Source organism: Bubalus kerabau, chromosome 5 (assembly GCF_029407905.1).
Source record: "Bubalus kerabau isolate K-KA32 ecotype Philippines breed swamp buffalo chromosome 5, PCC_UOA_SB_1v2, whole genome shotgun sequence".
NCBI lineage: Eukaryota > Metazoa > Chordata > Mammalia > Artiodactyla > Bovidae > Bubalus > Bubalus kerabau.
The window spans coordinates 7588920-7612395 of record NC_073628.1 but is presented as its reverse complement, the minus strand read 5'-3'; the positions used below and the strand labels follow the sequence as shown (position 1 = coordinate 7612395).

General features: G+C 46.4%; 1 protein-coding gene across 2 annotated transcripts in view; it reads left to right on the top strand.

Moving 5' to 3' along the window:
* The first annotated feature begins 1491 nt into the window (after nt 1-1491).
* Nucleotides 1492-23476, top strand: part of POLA2 (DNA polymerase alpha 2, accessory subunit) — a 33697-nt gene continuing 11712 nt past the window's right edge. Inside the window, exons 1-11 of one of the 2 annotated variants that reach the window (XM_055580832.1) lie at nt 1492-1700; nt 7958-8268; nt 11547-11671; nt 12166-12263; nt 12639-12696; nt 16048-16154; nt 18876-19069; nt 19704-19792; nt 21233-21388; nt 21900-21962; nt 22921-22963. In XM_055580832.1, coding sequence (XP_055436807.1) covers nt 8190-8268; nt 11547-11671; nt 12166-12263; nt 12639-12696; nt 16048-16154; nt 18876-19069; nt 19704-19792; nt 21233-21388; nt 21900-21962; nt 22921-22963 — 1012 coding nt within the window. In that variant the 5' untranslated portion in view covers nt 1492-1700; nt 7958-8189. Of the gene's footprint in view, nt 1701-7733; nt 8269-11546; nt 11672-12165; nt 12264-12638; nt 12697-16047; nt 16155-18875; nt 19070-19703; nt 19793-21232; nt 21389-21899; nt 21963-22920; nt 22964-23476 lie in introns of those variants that run through there. The other variant, XM_055580831.1, reaches the window with a different exon arrangement.

Here is a 23476-nt window from a genome sequence, read left to right as displayed (position 1 = left end):
AGAGACATGGGTTCGATCCCTGATCCAGGAAGATCCCACATGTTGTGGAGTTACTAGGCCCTTGGGCTGCAACTACTAAGCCCATGCTCTGGAGCCCAGGAGCTGCAACTCCTGAAGCCCACATGCCCTAGAGCCTGTGCTCCGCAACGAGAGAAGCCACGGCAACAAGAGGCCCCTGCACCGCACCTAGAGAGTAGCCCCTGCTCACCATAACTAGAGAAAAAAGACCCAGCACAACCAAAAAAAACCAACAATGGATGGCATGAGACCCATATCCTGCCCAGTGAGCTCAGCAAGTTAGGACACGCTCTCTGCACACATAAAAAACACAGTAATTTGTAGACCTAGCTTGACCATGTAGGGGCAAGAAAACTCCCTGCCCAACTTGGAGGAGAAGCTGGTGATTTCTTCCTTTGATTGTAAAATTGTAACCCACTAAGTTCTCAGGGAGCATCTTCTAGCCTGCCTGAATGTCTCACAAGCATCCTATTCTAATAAATCACTTATCACTTTGTTTCTTGATGAATTCCTTCTGAACTAGGACATAAAGGACCAGAGCTCTCCAGAGCTCCCCAAAACGCCACCTGACCGTTTCAACAGAAATTGTTTTTCTTTAATGTGAGATACTACATAATGAGCATTTACATTGGTGAGAAGGCAATGGCACCCCACTCCAGTACTCTTGCATGGAAAATCCCATGGACGGAGGAGCCTGGTAGGCTGCAGTCCATGGGGTCGCTAAGAGTCGGGCACGACTGGGCAACTTCCCTTTCACTTTTCACTTTCATGCACTGGAGAAGGAAATGGCAACCCACTCCAGGGTCCTTGCCTGGAGAATCCCAGGGACAGGGGAGCCTGGTGGGCTGCCGTCTATGGGGTCGCACAGAGTTGGACACGACTGAAGCGACTTAGCAGCAGCAGCAGCAGTACATTCACAATGTTGTACATTCACAATGTTGTATATTCACACAACTGTGTAACCATCACCACTATTAAATGCTAGTACATTTTCATCACCCCAAAAAAGAAACCCTTTACCAATTAGCAGTCACTCCACATTCTCCCTCCCTAGCCCCTGAAACCACAAATCTATTCTTTGTCTCTACAGATGTATCTATTCTGAACATTTCCTATGGATGGAACTATACAATATATATATTTTTTGTTTCTTTTTTGTTTTTTTGTTTCTGTCTTCTCTCACTTAACATAATGCTTTCAAGATTCATCCATGTTGTAGCATGAATCAGTAACTTTATTCCTTTTTATTCACTGAATAATATCTCATTGTATGGGTATGTCATATTTTATTATCCACTCATCAGTCGATGGACATTTGGTTGTTTCCATTCTTTGGCTATTATAAATAGCGCCATTATGAATATTCTTGTAGACGTATTTGTATAAACATATGCCTTCAATTCTCTTGAGTATATACCTAGGAGTGGAATTGCTGGATTATATGGTAATTCCCAGGGGCTTCCCAGGTGGCCCTGGTGGTAAAGAACATGCCTGCCAGTGAAGGAGACATATGAGCTGCAGGTTCCATCCCTGGGTCAGGAAGATCCCTTGGAGGAGTGGATGGCGACCCACTCTAGTGTTCTTGCCTGGAGAATCCCCATGGACAGAGGAGCCTGGTGGGCTACAGTCCAGAGAGTCACAAAGAGTCAAACACGACTGAAGCAACTTAGCACAGCAACATGGTAACTCTACGTTTAATTATTTGACGAACTATCAGACTGTTTGCTCTAAATTTTGCATTCCCATCAGCATGTATGAAGGTTTCAGCTTCTTCACAAATTCTACATTTGCTATTGTTCATCCTTTTTTGTTATATCCATTCTAGTGGGTGTGAAGTAATATGATTTGCCTTTGGAAGGAATGATGCTAAAGCTGAAACTCCAGTACTTATGCCCTGAGACATAAAGAGCTAGAGCCTCTTGGACCACCCCAAAATGCGGCCTAATGATTTCGATAGGGGTGTGATGTACAACATGATAAATATAACTAACACTGCTAAGTCGCTTCAGTCATGTCTGACTCTATGCGACCCCATAGACGGCAGCCCACTAGGCTCCCCCGTCCCTGGGATTCTCCAGGCAAGAACACTGGAGTGGGTTGCCATTTCCTTCTCCAATGCATGAAAGTGAAAAGTGAAAGTGAAGTCACTCAGTCGTGTCCAACTCTTTGCAACCCCATGGACTGCAGCCTACCAGGTTCCTCCGTCCATGGGATTTTCCAGGCAAGAGTACTAGAGTGGGGTGCTATCGCCTTCTCCAATAACTAACACTGCTCTACATTATTTTTCTTCTATTTCTATAATGTTGTATCTCTAGGAAATGATGGATGTTCCCTAAGCTTACTGTGGTCATCATTTCATGATGTCAGTCAGTCAAATCATTATGCCATACACCTTAAACTTACATGGTGCTGTATGTCAATTATATCTCAATACACCTGGAAGAAAATAGGATAAAAATACCTTTGATTAAAAAAAAAAGGCTGGGAAAAATATACATGCAACACCTTTGATGGACAGTGATTATTGTCTATGGCAAACATCTGCAAACATTTTCTGTAAAGAGTCAGACGGTAAATATTTGAGGCTTCAGGGCCTCAATCATAACCCTTCAAGTTTTTCTCTGTAGCACAAATGCAACCATAAAGCATTCATAAACAAATACGCGCGGCTCTGTTCTAAAAAAACTACATGGATACTGATGTTTGCATTTCATATAATTTCCACAAATCATTTTTTTTTCAACCATTTAAAAATGTAAAAACTGAGGGACTTCTTTGGTGGTCCAGTGGTTAGGAATCAACCTGTCATTGCTAGGGACACAGTTTTGACCCCTGGTCCCGGAAGATTCAACACACCTCAGAGCAACTCAGCCCACACACCATAACTGAAGCCCACACACTCTAGAGACTGTGCTCCACAACGAGAAGCCACTGCAAAGAGAAGTCTGCTCACCGCAGCGAAGACTGGCCCCCACGTGCCGCAACTAGAGAAAGCCTGTGCACAGCAACAGAGGCCCAGGGCCGCCAAAAAAACTAATGAATAAAATTACTTTTTAAATTATGGCATCATCATAAAATTGATAATCACTGTTGGTCATAATGCAAAGTAAAGGAATATCCCTTTAAAAAAATTAAAATGCAAAACCTGGGAATTCCCTGACAGCCCAGTGGTTAGGACTCCACACGTTCATTGCTGTGAACCCAGGTTCGATCTCTGGTCAGGGAACTAAGACCCTACAAGCCATGCAGCATGGTCAAAAACAAAATAAATTAATTAAATAAATAAACAGATAATTTTAAATATAAAAACCATTCTTGACTTGCAAGCCTCATAAAAAAGATAACTGGTCAAATTTGGCCTAAGGGCAATAGTTTTTGACCCCTGTCTTTGATGTACAAAAAGCTCCTGTTGCTTGGTAAGGAAAGGCAAAGTACAACGGATGTAAATCTGCAGAAAAAAAACAATCCAAATGGTCACTAAGCATTTGTTACAGGATGTAGAGATTTTTTCCCTTTTATCTGAATACGATATATGACGAATAACCCTACATTCTAAAAAGAAAGTCTTGACATGCTCTTGAAAGCTTTCTAGAAGAGACCAGAACCAGTCCTTTGACTATCAACCCTCATCACTCATCTGCAGATAATAACAGCTAATAAAAAAAAAAAAAAACTGAGGGACTTCCCCGGTGGCTCAGATGGTAAAGAATTGGCCTGTAATGCAGGAGACCCTGGGTCTCTGGGTCAGGAAGATCCCCTGGAGAAGGGAATGGCTACTCACACCAGTATACTTGCCAGGAGAATCCCATGGACAGAGGAGCCTGGCAGGCTACAGTCTGTGGGGTCGCAAAGAGCTGGACACAACTGAGCAATGAAGCATGATAATTCAAAAAAGGATAGAGGGGTCAAAGTCATTCTTAGCCTGTTTAACACCCAGAACAGATGATGTTTTAACTCTCTCACCATTATACGACACTATTTTGGTAATCACCATGTAATGAAACCATATCCAATATTGAAGGCATTATATATTTCAAAATAGATCATGTCATGGTTCTAATAACTTCCTCTTCTGCTTTTTTTCTTTGTTGTGTTCTATTGGGTTAATATTAAAAAGCAGAGACATTACTTTACCAACCAAGGTCCATCTAGTCAAGGCTATGATTTTTCCTGTGTTTATGTATGGATGTGAGAGTTGGACTATAAAGAAAGCTGAGTGCTGAAGAATTGATGCTTTTGAACTGTGGTGTTGGAGAAGACTCTTGAGAGTCCCTTGGACTGCAAGGAGATCCAACCAGTCCATTCTGAAGGAGATCAGTCCTGAGTGTTTATTGGGAGGACTGATGTTGAAGCTGAAATTCCAATATTTTGGCCACCTGATGTGAAGAGCTGACTCATTTGAAAAGACCTTGATGCTGAGAAAGATTGAAGGTGGGAGAAGAAGGGGACGACAGAGGATGAGATGGTTGGATGGCATCACCGACTCAAAGGACATGAGTTTGGGTAAATTCCAGGAGTTGGACAGGGGGGCATAGCGTGCTACAGTCCATGGGGTCGCAAAGAGTCATACACAACTGAGTGACTGAACTGAACTGATTGGGTCAATGTCTTTTCCTGTTGGAGCAATGCCCTCCTCACACTGCTATCAAGGGATTTACAGATGTAATTATGTTCCCAAATCAGTTGACCTTAAGAAAGTGACATTATCTAGGTGGTCCTAACCTAACATGAGCCCACTAAAAGCACTGTCCCTAGCTGGTGGCAGAAACTTCTAGAAAGGAATGCAACTTAGCCAACACTTTAATTTCTACCTTACTGAGAACCCAGACATGTTGCGCCCAGACTTCTGACCTACTGATCTGTGGGTTAATAGATGAATGTTGTTTTATGCCACTAAATTGGTGATAAATTATTACATAGCAACAGAAAAATATATGCTCTACTGCTTGTACCCAGGTGAACGGATCCCACCCTCTGTCCTTGGTACCCACCAGTAATAAGTCTTAGGGGAATGTAAGGTGGTTTTCCCTCCCCAGCCCTCTCCCAACCGCAGTTCATACGCAGAGTACACCCTGTTTCACAGGGCTGGACTGAGGCCAAGACAGGGCTCTGCCTGGCCCTTCCTCCCTCATGTCCTCAGGTGCCCCCTGAAAGCCTTTGACCCCTTAGTGCAGTCTCTTTTTAATGTCTGTTGTTGTTGTTTTGCTTCTATTTTTTGGCTGTACTCCAAGGCATAATGATGTTTGTTCCCCAAGCAGAGATCAAACCCAGACCCCGTGCCCCTGCAGTGGAAGCGCCACGTCTTCACCACTGCACCACCAGGAAAGTCTCTCTAGTACAGTCTTGAGAATCACTGCTCTAGTGATGCTCTATACTTTCCTACCTCTGGACACTCTATTTCCATTTTTTAATTGTTTTTTTTTTTTTTTCACAAACAACAACAACAAAAAATGAAGAGCATCTTTGTTTATAAAACTTTGAATTTTGGCCGGTTTTCTTAGGATAAGAAATGCTGAGTCAAGAGGGATGAATATTTTTAAGGCTCCTGATATATAACGCCAAGTTTTTCTAGAGACTCTACCAACCTACCATCCCATTACTGAAGTATGATGTCTAAGGTTATTTGATCTAAGCTGAGCCAATGGAGATTTTTGGCTCAATGAATTAGGAGGTATTTGGGGGGAAGACCCTCTTCTCATCTTACCTCTGAACTCTCTCCCATTTACTGACTCATCTTCACTCCCAAGCTTCCAGTAACTCACTGGGAACCTCTACCTGAAAATTCCAATTAGGTTGTCTCCAAAACTAAATCACTTGTCTCCTTTCCATTTCTTCTTCATTGAAATGCTCCAGATCCAGAAAACAGATCTATCACTATGACTGGGACCATGGTAGTAACCATGACGATAACCATGGTAACCAGATTCCCTAAAGAAATCACACTGAGGGCAGAGATGACCCAGGAGACCGAGTGGGACTACAGGCTTTCCTCTCCTGCACTGGGCACAGAATAGGACACTTAACGGCATGTACTCGATGCATCTGTGCACCAAAGGGCAAGACGAAAGAGTGACAGACACACCTCAATGAATAACATGGAGCAGGGGGTGCCCGGAAAGCAAGGTACAAAACCGGGATTTTGGTGCTGGCAGTTACAGCTTTGAGCTTTCCTGGTAGCTCAGCTGGTAAAGAATTTGCCTGCAATGCAGGAAACCCCAGTTCAATTCCTGGATAGGGAAGATCCCCTGGAGAAGGGATAGGTTACCCACTCCAGTATTCATGGGCTTCCCTGGTGGCTCAGATGGTAAAGAATCCTCCTGCAATGTGGAAGACCTGGGTTCGATCCCTGGGTTGGGAATATCTCCTGGAGGAGGGCATGGCAACCCACTCCTGTATTCTTGCCTGGAGAATCCCATGGACAGAGGAGCCTGGTGGGCTAAGAGTTGGACACGATTGAGCAACTAACCACAGTACAGGTACAGCTTTTGTATGCAGAAGGCTAGCTTTCATGCCAGGTAAGTCACCCTGCTTATTTAACTTACATGCAGAGTACATCATGCTAAATGCGGGGCTGGATGAAGCACAAGCTGGAATCAAGATTGCCGGGAGAAATATCAATAACCTCAGATACACAGATGACACTACCCTTATGGCAGAAAGCAAAGAGGAACTAAAGAGCCTCTTGATGAAAGTGAAAGAGAAGAGTGAAAAAGCTGGCTTAAAACTCAACATTCAAAAAACTAAGATCATGGCATCCGGTCCCATCACTTCATGGCCAATAGATGGGCAAACAATGGAATTAGTACAGTTTATTTTCTTGGGCTCCAAAATCACTCCAGATGGTGACTGCAGCCATGAAATTGAAAGACACTTGCCCCTTGGAAGAAAAGCTATGCTCAACCTAGACAGTATATTAAAAAGTAGAGACATTACTTTGCCAATAAAGGTCCATCTACTAAAAGCTATGGTTTTTCCAGTAGTCATGTATGGTTGTGAGAGTTGGACCATAAAGAAAGCTGAGTACCAAAGAAATGATGCTTTTGAACTGTGGTGTTGGAGAAGACTCTTAAGAGCCCCTTGGACTGCAAGGAGATCAAACCAGTCCATCCTAAAGGAAATCAGTCCTGAATATTCATTGGAAGGACTGATGTTGAAACTCCAAAACTTTGGCCACCTGATGCAAAGAACTGACTCCTTGGAAAAGACCCTGATGCTGGGAAAGATTGAAGGCAGGAGGAGAAGGGGACGACAGAGGATGAGATGGTTGGATGGCATCACCGACTCGATGGATATGAATTTGAGTAAACTCTGGGAGTTGGTGATGGACAGGGAAGCCTGGTGTGCTGCAATCCCTGGGGTCGCAGAGTCGGACACGAATGAGCGACTGAACTGAACTGAAGGAATCTCTTCCCAGGTGGCGCTAGTGGTAAAGAACCCGCCTGCCAATCCAGGACAAGTAAGAGATTCAGGTTGGATCCCTGGGTTGGGAAGATCCCCTGGAGTAGGAAATGGCAACCCACTCCAGTACTCTGCCTGGAGAAGCCCATGAACAGAGGAGTCTGTCGGGCTATGATCCATGGGCTCGCAAAGAGTCAGACATGACTGAAGACTTAGCGTAGCACCAAGGCTAACTGCGGAGCCGCCTGTAGAGCGGGCGGGCAGCCAGGCACCGGCGCGCGAGCTGGCGCTCAGGCGTTTGTGCTCAAGCGTTCTCGGACGCGCGTGCGCGCGCATAGTCAGGGACCTGACAGCCGGAAGCAGGAGGAAGTGGTGGGGTTGAACCTGGGTCTCGCGCATGCGTGCGCCGTACAAATCATTTGGCGGGTTTTTCCGGGCTACACTGTTTTGCTCCCATCTCTGAGAAGCTCTGCAGTGGCTTTTAGGAAGCAGGACGTTCCAGGAGAGCGAACTTCTCAAGCTTTCTGTTTTCTTTCTCTAGGCGTTTGAGGGCTTCCAAAAAAAGAAGGAAATAGTGTTTCTCCGTGACTGACGACTGGGCCCTTCTGACCGCCTGAGGTCTTGGGCCGTTTGGTCACTCTCCGCCTCAGACCCTCGGAGGGTGAAAGGATCAGAGGGACCTCGTTCTGCTCATCGATCTCCACGCTTGTGGGTTTCTTGGCGTCAGGTCGGAGCTAGGGTGGGCCCGGCCCCTGTCCCCCTCCTGGGTCATCATGGCTGTGTCCGCCCAGCTCTTGGTGGAGGAGTTGCAGATCTTCGGCCTAGAATGCGAGGAGGCTGTGATTGAGAAATGTGAGTTCCTTGCCCCCTCTCTGGACCCCAGCCCAGGTCCACCCCCCTCCCTGCTGTATTCCGAGGTTCACCTCCCCTAGATGGGGCTTGTCGGTGTTTATGAGATGGGTGAAACTGAGTTTGAAACTTTGAAATGCTCACAGGGTACTGCTTGGATCCCAACTGAAAAATAAGAATGTGAAGAATGGTTTTCAGTCAGCGCAGTTGCACAGAATTAGGAAAATGTTTAAAGCCCAACAGAAAAGCAAGAGATGTTGGGATTTTGAAATGTAGCTTTTTATTCCTGGCTCCTCCCTTTCCAGCCTACACCTTAACTTCTGCTGATCCATCACTTCTCATCAAAACTGTTGGTGGTCTGTGTAAATAAGAGTCCCTGACCTGGGTTCCTAAAATTAAATTTTAGCTTTGCAAGGAACTTTAAGGAGCTTAGCAGCTGTTGCTGACAAAGTTTACAGGTGGAGAAACCTATTGTTGTTTAGAGGCTAGGTGTGTCGAAATGTTTTATGACCCCATGGACTATAGCCTGCAAGGCTCCTGTGACCATGAGATTTTCCAGGCAAGATACTGGAGTGGGTTGCCATTTACTTTTCCAGGGGAGCTTCCCGACCCAGGGATCGAACCCATGTCTGCTGCACTGCAGGCATATTCTTTACCGCTGAGCCTCGGAGAAACAGATAAGGAGAGTTAATTGCCTGAGCTGGTTTGTGAACCAGATCTCCTGCGCCCACGTCCAGTAGTCCATTGTATTGGTGAGGCTCTAGGGCAGTGTCAGGAAGCAAACTCTCAGGAGGTGTGGAGTTACCGGTTTTAGAATCAGGATGATCATGCATCTGCCTTTACCCTTCATCAGCACATTGAACTTCTTTTTTAATATAGAAAACCAGAATGCAAACGTTAATTTATGAGAGACTGGAATACTCTAAATTTTTATCTCCAGGGCATTCTCTTCCCAACAGGAGACTTGAATGAGAAAACCAATCATAGTCAGAAGTTTATCTGGTGAGCCTAGAGTCAAAACAGGAGAAATTAGTTGTGTGAACTAAGTTTGTCAAGGCTTCAATCCAAGATGCCTACTGGTTCCATTTCATGTCGGACTACATTGGCAGTGATGTGGGAATTCTAGACTTGTACTTCATAATTGCTAACCTCACCTGGACCTTAATATTGCCTGACATATCTTAGCATATTTCCCTGATCTGTTCACTCTGAGTCTCCTGTGGGAGACATTCGTCACCTGCTCCTCCTTTGACAATCTTCTGTCCCACGCTTACTCTCAGCTGATGAACTTACTTTCTGTTTCCCTGAGAAAAATAGAAGGACCTGTGTCTATGCTATATTCCTTGCCTCCTCCCATTACAGTGAATAAATTCTCCATATTTCCAGCAAAAGCCACACGCTCCACTTGAGTCTTGAATCCCATTCCTTCTCTCCTCCTTAAGGACATCACTTCAGTAATTCTTCCCTTTCTTATTTTCTGTTTTCTCTCCATAAGATATTTTTTCTAGTAGCCTAGGAATGTGACTCTTACCCCAACCTTTAAGTACTCCATTGTTGCCCCATCCCACTCCCGTTATCTTCTCCCAGTTACAACAAATCTTCTCCGAATGATGGCCTCTTCTTCAGTTTTTTCTGTTTAAGCCCATTTCAGTCAGCTTTTTCATCCCCACCAGTTCACCAAAACTGCTCCTCCCAAGGTCACCAACGACCTTCACCTGGCCAAAGCCACAGATGCATTTTTCAGTCCGCCTTTGGATGAGCAGCAGCATTTGATGCCATTCATCCGGTCCTCTTCTTTAAAATGCGTTTTCCTCTTAGCTCCTTGGACACTCCTCCTGGGTGTTCTAATGTGCATGCCACCACCTCTTAGCCTTTGCACATTCCTCTGCAGCCTAAGCCCCAGCTCCTTGATGATCTCACCTGATCTCATGTGTTTGCTGCTGCTGCTGCTGCTAAGTCGCTTCAGTCGTGTCCAACTCTGTGCGACCCCATAGACGGCAGCCCACCAGGCTCCCCCGTCCCTGGGATTCTCCAGGCAAGAACACTGGAGTGGGTTGCCATTTCCTTCTCCAGTGCATGAAAGTGAAAAGTGAAAGTGAAGTCGCTCAGTCGTGTCCAACTCTTCTCGACTTCATGGACTGCAGCCTACCAGGCTCCTCCATCCATGGGATTTTCCAGGCAAGAGTACTGGAGTGGGGTGCCATTGCCTTCTCCCATGTGTTTGCTAGTGGTCCCCAAATTTATAACTCAGCCCAGACCTTTTGCCTGATCTGCAGGCCAGTCTGCCTCCCACATGTCTCCAGCTGGAAGTCTGATTGGCATCTCAGCCTCAGTGTCTGAAGCTAAGCTCCTGCTCCCTCTCCTCAGAGTTCCTCCTGCTGCCTCCCCACCTCAGTTCATAGTAACTGGCCCCTTCTAGATGCTCAGGCTAAACCCACAGCATCATCCTCATGACTTTCTCTCTTCACACCCCACATCCGGTCAGCAGATCCCAGGGGCTCTACCTTCGGGATGCTTCCAGTCTAGAGTCCAACCACTTCTCCCCTCCTCTACTGACACTGCCTTGACCCAAGCAACTGTCATCTCTCGCCATGGATTTTGCCATGGTTCTCTTCATTGGTCCCTGATTCAGCCCTTGTCCCCTTCAATCTGCTTAACACAGCAGCCAGGGTGACCCTGTTCAGTGGAAGTCAGGTTGTGTTACTGTTCTAGTCAAACCATCCAGTGATTTCTGAGCTTGCTCAGAATAATTACAGGGGCCAACGGTCTGCACCCCCTTTACCCTTTCAGCTTGTCTCTGTCTCCTCCTTCCTCTTTGCATCCTAGCCGTGGAGGTCTTGCTGCTCTTGCTTCTCCCTCAGGATCCTTGCCTGAAAGCTCTTACCCCTCAACACTGCCTGCCACACTCCTTTACTTCTTCCAAGTCTACTCAGATGTCATGCCCTCAATGAAGCCTTCCCTAATCACTGTGTTTAAAATTGCCAGCCCCCTGATCCCTCTCCAGGCTTTATTTTTTCTACAAAACACATTTAACCAGCTAACATACATTTTTTACTTATTTGGTTGTTTTATGTCTCCCCTCCATAGTGAGCTGTGTGAGAACAAGGGTTTGTCTCTTTGTTATTCACTGCTATTCATATATCCTTGTGCCTAGAACAGTGCCTGTCCCTAGTAGGTGCTGAATAAATGACTATTGAATAAATAAAAGATTATTTTCACTTTTCAAGGTGAAAGCCACAAGAAATGAACTAAGTTCTTATGTGTCCAATTTCCCCCTGCAGTGGTAGAATTGTGCATTCTGTATGGACAGAATGAAGAGGGAATGGCCAGCGAGCTTATAGCCTTCTGCACCAGCACACGTAAAGACTGCTTTACCTTAGAGACCCTGAATTCTTTTGAGCACGAGGTAAGAAGAAACTGTAGGCAAACTAATAATGTAAATATCCATGTCTGCTCTGTCGGAAGGTGGAGCACTGTATTGAGAAGAGTGTGTACCTTAGAATCAGACCTGGATTCCAGTCCCAAAGTGAGCTTGGACCAACTCTGTAATGACTCCTAACCTCAGTTTCCTCTTCAGTCAGTGGTCCCCATGATGTGTATATTTTATGGTTATTGAGTGAATTGAGAATGGTTGTAAGTCCCCCTAAAACTACACTCAGCAGGTGGTAGTTTGTCAGCAAGTAATTGGTGTTAATATTAGAATTGTTATGTGTTGGAGAGAAACAGCGACAGGTTAAGTTTTTAATCTTTAGTCTATCATGTACATCTTCATTCTTCCTTTGAGGAATTTTATATTTTCGATTATATTTCAAAATGGCCATTATTATCTCATGACTATGGGAAACACTTCCTCTATTACTTGACTATGGAATAATATATTCATTATCTTTTATTCCTCAGTTTCTGAGCAAAAGAGTATCCAAAACCCGACATGGCGCCTCCAAGGACAAAGGGCTCAGGCACGCAGGAGCCAGAGACATTGTTTCCATACAAGAGCTGTATCCTTTTCTGCTCAAGGCCCTTGTATCAAACTACATATTGTATTTTATCATTTGTCTATAGTTGCATGTGTAAGTTAAGAGCAAGTAATAAGGGATTTCCCTGGTGGTCCAGTGGTTAAGACTCCGAGTTCCCAATGCAGGGGACATGGATTCCATCTCTGGTCAGGAAACTAAAATCTGGTGTGCCACATGACATGGCCTAAAAAAAAAAATTTTTTTTTAATAAATAAATAATTTTTTGAAAACTACAAAAAACATGAGAACAAACTCAAATTTAAAGTAATATACCTAGTATTCACATTTCTTATTTGATCGATCCTTGCCTTAGATTTTGGATGGAAGTTTATTGTTTCTCTTAACCAGTGTTTTTAGAATTGAAGTGGAGGAGGAAGAGGAGACCCTCTTGAACTCTTACACCACACCCTCTAAGGTGCGTGTACCCTGTTTGGAAATTGCTTTCTACACGTAGCATTTTTTTTGTTTATTCTAAAAATATCAGCACAGCACTTGAAGTTCTGAAGGAGAAAATTAGCCACTCATACTGTTCCTAGTCTATTTCCACGTATGCATCTTCCTTTCCGATCATGTGCGTAGATGATTTTTCATGATGGCAGTCCTTGTGGACACATAGTTATCCTGCTGTCTTCAGTTAGCATATCATAAAATTTTGATCAGTGTAATTTCCCCATAATTGCTCTTTTTTAATGGGTGTCTAGTTTTGTATCAAGTGGAGGAACTATAACTGTTGCTTATCCAGTTTACGTGTTGGACCCCATGGTAAGAGGTGGAGTAGAGCAGTGGAAGGGCATGGTCCTCAAAGCCTGAGTCAAAAACATAAGTGACCTTGAGTGAGCTGCTTTTATCTCTCTGAGCTGCCGTTTCCTTTCCTACATAATCAGGGTTCATTCATTCACTTGCTGAGCAACTACTGTGTGCCAGACACTGGATGAACTGGTGAATGAAGCAGGCAAGGTTGTGCTCTGCCCTCAAGAAGCCAAGAGCCAGCAGATAATACCCCGTGATATTATCTTGAATAATATCTTGAAGGGCTTGAAAACTAAATGAACATGTAAAGTGCCAAACCCAAAGCAATGTATTCAGTAATCATAGTTAGTCTTTATAGAAAATGAATTTGTGGCAATCCTTAAACAAGGAGCAAGCCTTAATCTATCAAAGTAAATTACACTGTAAGAAAGAAGATGATTAGGGAATTCCCTGGCAAGAACCTGGTGCTCTCACTGCCAGGGCCCTGGGTTCAGTCTCTGATCTGGGAACTAAGATCCCACAAGCCACGCTGCATGGCCCCCCACCCAAAAAAAGAAGGAAGGAAAGGTGAGTCATTTAAATGTGCCTGTGGAGAACAAGAAAGCTAAAATGTTCACAGCATCAGAGTTGTTCATATTTGGGAGGACTGACTCGTGGTAACTCAGCTCTCAGTAGACTAACGCATAAATCAGATGCAAGTTTACTTAATTTGCTGTTGAAGTATACACCTTTCTGATGGCTGAAATACCATATTGCGGACACCCCATTCCTGCTACAGAAGTACTCAGGAGGCTCAAACACAGATCAAAGTTTGGCCATGAAATCATAGCTAAGAGATGAGCTGAAATGAGTGAACAGTTTGAAATATGCATCTGGAGCTCAGAGGAGAGGCAGACTGGATCTGGGGTAGAAACAGGAAAAAGACTTGAACAGTGCCCAGCACGTGGGGGAACTCGGGATCAGCGCAGCACGATGACAGGGTCAGAGCCCAGGGCTGGCCTTTCCCACCCAGACTGGTGCCAGGGGCAGGAGGGCCCATGTTGCAGAGGTAAGTATGTCAGTGGTCTTAGCTTGTCACCATTAAATATTTAACTTGTGCAATGACAGCTACTCTTTTTTTTATTTTAAAATACTTATTTATTTCTTTGACTGTGCCAGGTCTTAGTTGCAGCATGTAGGATCTAGTTCCCCGAACAGGGACTAAACCCAGGCTCCCCTCCATTGGGAGTGCAGAGTCTGAGCCACTGGACCACCAGGGAAGTCCCACCAGCTACTCTTTTGCCCCTGTGCTCACCATAAATCTTCCGGTTGTAGTCCGGCTCTCCACATGTCCCGCCTGACAGGGAAAGATGTGTCAGCCTGGGGATTTGAAGTTCCCGTGCTGCTGGCATCATGCTTCTAATAAGTGAATAATCTGGCTATAATTGGGGTTCCTGTGTGCTGTGAGGATGAGCTCCCCCAGGGTATGAGACTGCAGTCCCTCTGTGTGTCTCATTATGGGTGGATAACCCGGCCCGTAGTGTTAGCAGTGAGTCTCCTGAGCTTGCTTCGAGTGAGCACACCCCAGGGACGTCTCGAGCTGGTTTGCTGACACAGTCAGGTTTCACTACGTGGCTGAGGGCTGAGCCCCAAGGCTCTGCTCTTTCCCAGAGTCCTGTCCTCTTGCTTCATCCTGGGAGATGGACCTGGAGCTCTGTAGCCCCCTATATATTAGAAGGGTCTTCGGGAAAAATAGTTTGAGAAAAGCCTATTGAAACCATAAAATCTTTGCCATCGTTTGGCCCAGTAATCGCTCCTAGTAAGAATCTCTCATAAGAAATCATCCAAATTCCAGGAAAAGCTACGTGTATGATAGCACCTCAGTATTTGTTGTCTCCAGAAACAGATACACCCAACAATAGAGAAGTAGTTACGTAGACTATTATATATCAAGTCCATCCACACAGCTACCAGAAAGGGTGAAGACTGACAATGTGGGAGAAATGCTCAGAATTAATATAGGGCAAAAAACTCAGTATATATAATACTTCAATGAAGGATCATATTCAAACTAAGATTATAACTATTAGAATGTTTTCAATTGGAAAAATATTGAAATACTAGAAAGGAGTATTTTTAAATGGCTATTGTATAAGTGTGGTACATAAAGAAGGGTCCTTTTAAAATCTAGTTTCCATTCCAGCCACTTAAGGGTGGTTTCGAATCCTGCTTTCTCTCTCCTTGCCTGTCTGTAGTCACCCCTGTAAGGCAGCTTTGGTGGCATAACCTAAACCCGCAGCCAGGAGGAGCCCAAGGGCAGGGGAACGCCAGCCAACTAGCCGGCTGCCTGGTTTCCCTCCAGCGGAGGATTTTGTCTTTGCTCAGCCACAGTCCATTGTCCCAGACTCTGGGAAGCAAGGGATCTCGGGATTTGCCAGTTTCACCCTCCACTCCAGGCATCTCTTTGGATTCTTCTTGATGAGCAAAACCACCCAGAAAACAAAACTGACCATCAGTGAGGCGTGTGCTAAATACTCTCCAAGTATGAGCTCACCCGTGTTATCTGCCTGGAGTCACTCCCTTCTTTAATTCTGAAAATGTGTGGTAGACTTTGCCAGAATAAATAGTAACATGGTCCCATCCCTTGACAGAAAAATGTGTCCGTGCAGGTTAAAACTGTGTGTGTAGCCAGACTCCCAGCTGCGGTGAAGCAGAGAGGTGGGGAAGGAAAGTGAGCACACGTGAGCCCGCGAGCGATTTGACAGGACAAATCGCCTGCTTGGCAGTCCTGTGGGGGATGTTGTTGGCATTTGTTTCATAGTTGCCTCCCAAATGGAGACAGCGTACTGCCGAGGACTGAATTACAGTTGCTGAAGTCTGAGATTCTGCTTGAAAGATGGGGCCTTCAGAAGAAACCCAGGCCTGTGCGGTCTGTGCCCTTCATCCGGCACGTCCTCCCTTTCTTCCTAAGGATATGCGCACTTCACTTAGCAACCGGGTCTAGAGTGACTGGGCCCTTCTCCTGTTTTGCTTCTAGGGTTCTCAGAAGCGAACTATCACCACCCCAGAAACCCCCCTCACAAAGAGGAGTGTGTCTGCTCGGAGCCCCCATCAGCTCCTCTCACCATCGAGTTTCTCTCCAAGGTATGCATTCTGATAATTCAGCTGTCAGGCAACAGGCCTGCCCTCCCCTCTCTCTGGTTACCTGGTGGAGGTAACCAGACACTACAGCCTGACTTAAGGAAGAGGGGTGGACGTTTCCCTCTGCAGTCGACTGGCTGGACGATCGACTGCTCCCTCCCCTCCCTACCCTCATCCTGTGTGGAAAGTTACTGCTTCGTAGCTGTAGTTAAGGAAACTCACTTTCCACCCTCTTTTCTAGGGCTCATTTCCTAGCTCAGAAACTGATATCTCCTACCAAAAACAAACTGTCTATTCAGAAGTTGGGGAGCCTGCAAGTCTCTTGCCAGGAGGAGGCTAATAGGTTTCCACCTGCTTCTGTTAGTTCATGTGTTGTTGGGTTTCTTTCTTTCTTTTTTTTAGGTATTTATTTTTTAAAAAGAAAAGCACATATCTTTGTTCATAATGTTGCATAACCTGTTCTTTGTTCCTCACTCAGGTTACAACTAGTTGCTGAGAGTTTTCTTGTCCCTGAACCTACCCCAACTTCATTGGTATTTTATCCCTGCTGCCACTTATGCACATAAATCCACAGGGATCACGTGTGACTTTTGGAAATCCATAAATGACACGTGTTCCATGAGAGAATTCCATAGTGGGAGCTCTGCTGAGGAGAAGAAAGGGCTTTAGGTGCTGCCGCATCGGGATGGGGCAAAGGAACAGTGATGTGAACCAGTTAGGGCGACACTGGCTGCCGGGAGTCACTTCTAGACCAAGCAGAGCTTAAGACTTGCCAACCTAAGACTTTCTGTCACATCAGAAAGGAGGTGATAGGGACCTCCCTGGGAGTCCAGTGGTTAGAACTCGGCACTTTCACTGACACAGTCCCAGGTTTGATCCCTGTCAGGGAACTAAGATCCCACAAGCCACTTGGCAGGGCCAAAACACACAAAAGAAAAAAAGAAAGGGAGCGCTAGCATTGTTCAAGATCAGAGCGGATCAGATTCTTCTTTTTTTCTTCAATTTATTTATTTATTTATTTGGCTCTGCCTAGTCTTAGTTGTCTGAGAAGGCAACGGCAACCCACTCCAGTACTCCTGCCTGGAAAACCGCATGGATGGAGGAGCCTGGTAGGCTGCAGTCCGTGGGGTCGCTAAGAGTCGGGCACGACTGAGCGACTTCACTTTCACTTTTCACTTTCATGCATTGGAGAAGGAAATGGCAACCCACTCCAGTATTCTTGCCTGGAGAATCCCAGGGACGGCGGAGCCTGGTGGGCTGCAGTCTATGGGGTAGCACAGAGTCGGACACGACTGAAGCGACTTAGCAGCAGCAGCAGCAGTCTTAGTTGCGGCACGTGGAATCTTTAGTTGTGGCATGTAGACTCTTGGTTGCAGCCTACAGGATCTTGTTCCCTGACCAGAGGTTGAACCCCGGGCCCCCTGCATTGGAAGCACAGAGTCTTAGGCCCTGGACCACCGGGGAAGTCCCCTGAAAGGTAGTTGGATCCCGAGGGCGGATTTGACTTTAGTGTAGCCCACTCCTGCTTTCAGGAGTTTCCACCCTGGCTTCCGAATAGAACTTTCTAGACTTAGAAGGGCATCTTTGGATGCACAGAGATGGCTGGTTACAGAGTGGTTCTCGTAGGTGCCAGCACCATGGCAGCAGTTCTATTCTCTCAACAAGCAAGACTTTGAAACTTGTAGATCTGTTTGCAGCAGACCCCATGTGAGCATCTCCCTGGGTTAAAGGGCCGGCTGTAATGTGCGCCTCACAGAGCTTCGCAGGGAGGAGCTTGGCGCAGTCGAGATGCCCTGCCTAGTCATTCTGTAATGCACGCTAGTAAAACTGACATCAGAAACTGGCTTCGTAGTTTATGAAAGTAACTTCTAAATTATTCAGGTGGAGGCAGCACTGGAGACAGAGGTCATTAGTGAAGCTCGTTTGCTGCAGCCTCTCTGGAAAGGAGGAACTGGCAGCACCCACTGGAACAGTGCCCATGTAGAACTGGCTCCCGCAGGGTTTCAGGGCATCAAATGAAGCCTGTTGTAAGCAGGCCTCTCGGTGCACTGTGTTCACAACCAAAGGCTTAGAAGACCTCGCTGTCCTCTAAGCAGATCAGCAACACTCGTGTGTCCCCGGAGGTGGACTTTATCAGCGAGTGAGGAGAAATACGAGAACTTGCCGATTGAGACTTGGAGAATGGGAGTGTTTGTTCACTAGCTGACAGAATTCATTACCTGTCCACCTCCAGAGACACTGGGGAAAGCTGATTCCCTTTCATTTAACTTCATTTTGTTACTGTTTCTACCTTGAACTGTATCATGAGGTGTTATGTGTACACAGAGCAACTTTTGGCTTATCCAGAGTTCAGGCTCTGATGATATTCTAACAAATGCTAAAAATGCATAAGAAAGAAAATGGTACTCGAAACTGGCTCTTTAATCAATTCAGAGTTTGGGTTTTGTTTTACTTTGTTAGTTTTAAGCTAGGAGAAGACCTTTTAAACTGTGTCTCTGTGTCTAAGCTTTTCTAAACACGTTTGGTATTCCTCAACCCCCCTCATTCCTAAAATTCCTTAAAGGTCCAGAATGTCCAACCCCATTAAGCTGATTAGATTTATAAAATGTGAGGCCAGGCTGGCATGCCTCCAATCCCAAATTTCCAAGAGGTAACCTCATCTTAGACTCCTCTCTCCTTTTAGATACGAACGCGGTAACGTTGATGTCTTTTGCTTCCAATCAGCGCTACTCCCCCTCAGAAATACAGCTCGAGAAGTAACCGGGGAGAAGTGGTTACCTCCTTTGGCTCGGCACAGGGGGTGTCTTGGTCCGGGAGAGGAGGAGCTAGTCCCCTCAGCCTGAAGGTCTTGGGACATCCAGAGCCGCTCACCGGGAACTACAAATACATGTTTCAGAAGCTCCCAGACATTCGAGAAGGTATTTGTTTTTCCCTTTGACATTCTGGAGGGTATAAAACCACCTGGAGGGGCTTGAATCAGCAACAAAGCGTCAGCTAGGCTGGTAGAACAAGTTCAAGGTTGCCTTTGATTGATAGATGTCCTCTGGGCGCCCCTATTAGGAAACGGATATGAGATGACCACTCTCAATAATTCTCCCAAATCACAAGCACTTTGCTAAGAAAAAGCACACAACCGTTTCCCAGTAACAACCACTTGAACTGTGTAGAGGAAGCCAATTACAGTGTTAAAGGAAGCGGAGACATTTATGGCTTCTTCCTTGGAAAGACTGGAAGGCTCTTAGGATTGTTCTTGGCTTCCCTGAAAGCCCCCTGACCACCTGAGTAAGAGGCAGGCTGGGGAGGGATCCAGGCCGACTTTGGGACTGTGACCTCATCCGTGACCCCTCCCTCCCCCTGCCATGGCCGAATGGAAGGCCGGGTTCAGCATATCGGGCAGTTGGCTCGGGCTTGAGAAGCTTACAGACTGGCTGGTGTCCTCAGCCCCTGCCCGCTTCTGTAAAATGACTGACTGTAATGTTTTACAAGGTGCTGTGTTTTCTCTGCTTGGCAAGTAAAATGTCTTAAACACGCTTTTTCCCTCTGGGATTTCAGTTTTGACCTGTAAGATAGAAGAACTTGGCAGTGAACTCAAGGAACATTACAAAATTGAGGCTTTTGCTCCCATTCTAGTCCCAGCACAGGTAAGAGTTGTTCTAATAGTCTTTCCTGATTGATGTTGTTTTTTTAAATCAATGATGAAAAGTCAACCTCCGGCTTCCTTTTCACTAACTATGTACCTTCTAGCTAGAACATCTACCTTGGATGAACTTGGTAAAATGGGTTATAAGTGCTGTCTGGTTTTGTGACCAGATTAAGTCATTTTCTTTGCACTTGGGTTAGAGTCTTGCGTGTAAACAAGATTGAGGGCCTTAAGCATTCAAGTGTCAGGATATGAGAACAGCAGCAAAGTGAGGATTTCCAGAAACGGTGACTCATGGTCTCTCCCCTTCTTTGGTCTCTGTCATCAGGGATCAGGTGCTGTGAATAGTGTCCACGTCATAGTTTAATCTGGCACGTGTACAGTGCTTTCTGTCTAGCATGTACTCTAAGGGGAGATGTGTTCTCAGAGTTTCTTTACGGCACCTCTGTCACATATTTGCATTCAGAGGAGAATGGCCAGCTGGGGAAGATATGCAAAACCGTGTCATATAAGGAAGATTCGGGGGAGTTGGGAGGAAGTAGTGGAGGGGAGGCTGGGTTGTACAATCTCTTGGGGAAAGATTAGACTTCCTCGGTTTGCTCCCGGGAGTGAGAACAGGATAGAGGAAGCCACCGAGAGAGGAATTTCAGCTCAGTTTAAAGAAGAACTTCCTGTTACAAGGCGGGTATGGTGTGTGGTTAAAGGATATGGCCCTGGAGCCAAACATCTGGGCTTCAAACCCACACTTTGCCCACTGTTTGACGTTGATTAAATTATCTAACCTTTCAGCTGCTGGTTTTTCTCATGTCTAATATGGATGCAATAATAATATCCACATCACAGTTATTGTGCGAGTTAAGTGAGTTGATGCACATGAGCCTTTGGAACAGTGCCTGGTGTTTAGTGAGCCCAGTCAACCAGAGCTGTGATTAACCACTATTCAGGAAATGGGTGAAGAAGGAAATGGCACCCACTCCAGTATTCTTGCCTGGAAAAGTCCATGGACGGAGGAGCCTGGCAGGCCGCAGTCCATGGGGTGTTACATGACTGAGCACACATGCATGAGGAAGGTGGAGGGAGATGGATGGGTTGGTAGCGAGAAGCTGGTAGAACTTAAAAAAAGAGAGAGAGAGATGTGGTGAGTGGGCTGCCAGGGGGGACGGTGGGCTCAGGCGCAAGTTCCCCTTCACTGGAGATGCTGTGGCTCAGACAGCCACTTAGAGGGGCTGAGGCATTAGATGGTGGACAGGCCAGGTGCCCTTTAAGGGTCCTTTCACCCCTGGGAGCCAGTGATGATACTTGTGGTCGCCTCGGGCTCAAAGTGATGCGCCACCAAAAACACGAGTGCTGCTGTTGGAGCGCTGTTTTGCTCTCCACCGGGCGGACCAGATTGTAAGCTCCTGTGTCCCAAAGACTGTTGTTCTCCTGTGTATCTCGGTAGGAGCCCGTCACCCTGCTGGGCCAGATCGGCTGTGACAGCAACGGGAAGCTGAACCACAAGTCGGTGATTCTGGAGGGAGATCTGGAACATTCCTCAGGTGCTCAGATTCCAGTGGATCTATCTGAGCTCAAAGAATATTCTCTATTTCCTGGACAGGTGAGATCAGAGGCATCTCCCCTCTGGGTGCGGCTATGCTCTTTGCTCCTGGTGTGTGTGGTGGACTGTGGCCAGGTGCCCCGCACTTTTAACCTCTGATGCCAAGAGGTGTGACTGGAGCTCAGGCACCAGAGCGGACACCAGCGTGGGGGTTCCGATCCCCTGTGTGCTCCGACCTTGGCTCTGGGATCTGCTGCCAGGTTTCAACCCCAGCTCCACCCCGCAGGGCGGATGACTGTGGTGATGTTACTTAACCTCCCAAACCCAGAGTGTCCTGGTCTGTGAAATGGAAATGATAATTCTCACCTTATAGGAATGTTGTAAAAATGAGATCACCATGTAAAGCATAATTATTATTACACTAATATAACCCCCTTCATTTGTTTTCTAGAAAAACACCCCCAAGCTTACAATTACGGAATGAGAGTAGCTGGACAGTACTTGTAACTCTATCACAATAACTTCTTCCAGACCTCCTGTTGACCAAGTCTGTCTGCTGCCTGCCTTTCAGGTGGTGGTCATGGAAGGAATCAACACCACGGGTAGAAAACTTGTTGCCACCAGACTCTACGAGGTACAGTGTGTGGGCTTCTCTCCATCCTGGAGCCCATCCTCTGTAAAGGCCTGTTGATTTGCTTCTCAATTCTCTGTAGAGTATGACCTGCCTCTAGGTCAGGGCTTAGCAAACTGCTCCCCTAAAGGGCCAGACGATATATATTTCAGACTCCACAGACCTGGTCTTCATGCAATGTCGACTCTGCCATCGTAGCACAAAAGCAGGCACAAACAACCTATTATCCAAAGAGCGTGGCTGTGTGCCAGTGAAAGTTTACTTATAGCAACAGGCGGTAGCCAGATTCGCCCGTAGCTTAGCAGCCCCTGCCCTGCAGTAATCCTCTGCCGGCTTCCAGGGGACGTGGAAGAAGTAGCAGCACCTGTCCTCCCAGGCAGGACACTGATCCTGCAGTCGCCCGTTTTGCTCCTGCTCTTTCCTGGGTGTTTTTTGAGTTTAGCCGTGACCTCATGCTACCAGGTGTCTTGGCCACTCTGAGCAGTAAAGGAAAAGGGAAGGGGCATCAACTCTGTGGTCTTCCCTGGTAGCTCAGCTGGTAAAGAGTCCACTTGCAATGCAGGAGACCCCGGTTCAATTCCTGGGTCAGGAAGATCCGCTGGAGAAGGGATAGGCTACCCACTCCAGTATTCTTGGACTTGCCTGGTGGCTCAGCTGGTAAAGAATCCATCTGCAGTGCTGGAGACCTGGGCTCGATCCCTGGGTTGGGAAGATCCCCTAGAGAAGGGAACAGCTACCCACTCCAGTATTCAGGCCTGGAGAATTCCATGGATTTCGTAGTCCATGGGGTCTCAAAGAGTCAGACACGACTGAGCAACTTCCACTTTCATCAACTCTGTGGGCTTTTAGCTCCAAGGAGCAAGACACCCACAAACAAGCCCCCATTCAGTGCCCACCCCGTTCCTGACCAGAGGCGGAGCCTGGGGCAAAACCTCACCACAGTTTTCTCTCCTGTTTGAAGGGTGTGCCGCTCCCGTTCCATCAGCCCGATGAAGAGGATGGAGGTGAGTTAGACTTCCAAGGGTATTTTGCCAACAGTGTGGGTGGAGAGGGATGGGCCAGGGTCTGGAGCACAGTTCCTCTGGCCCTGGGAAAGCTTCAGGAGCTGTGAGAGAACCGCTCTGGAGCTCCAGGGCGACCGCAGGTTCATGGCTTCACGGGCCCTTTGTGGAAGGCCGGGGGTCTGAGCCTGTGTGGCTGATCAGCCTTACCTCCTGTGCTCTAATTCCACAAGAGCTGTCATTTCAAGACTAATGTTTAACAGGTGTTTGAAGGTTGCTTTGAAAAAGAAAAAAACCAGTGGAATTCCCTGGCTATCCAGTGGTTAGGACCCCAAGCTCCCAATGCAGGGGCACAGGCTCCATTCCTAGTTGGGAAATATCTTGCATGCCGTGCGGCCAAAAAATGAAAGGGAAGGGGGAAGAAAAGGGAAAAAACAAGAAAAGGGTAAAGAGCACCAATTTAAAAAAGAATTCCTTTAAATGCCATGGGATACCCTGGACAAGGAAAGGGGACAT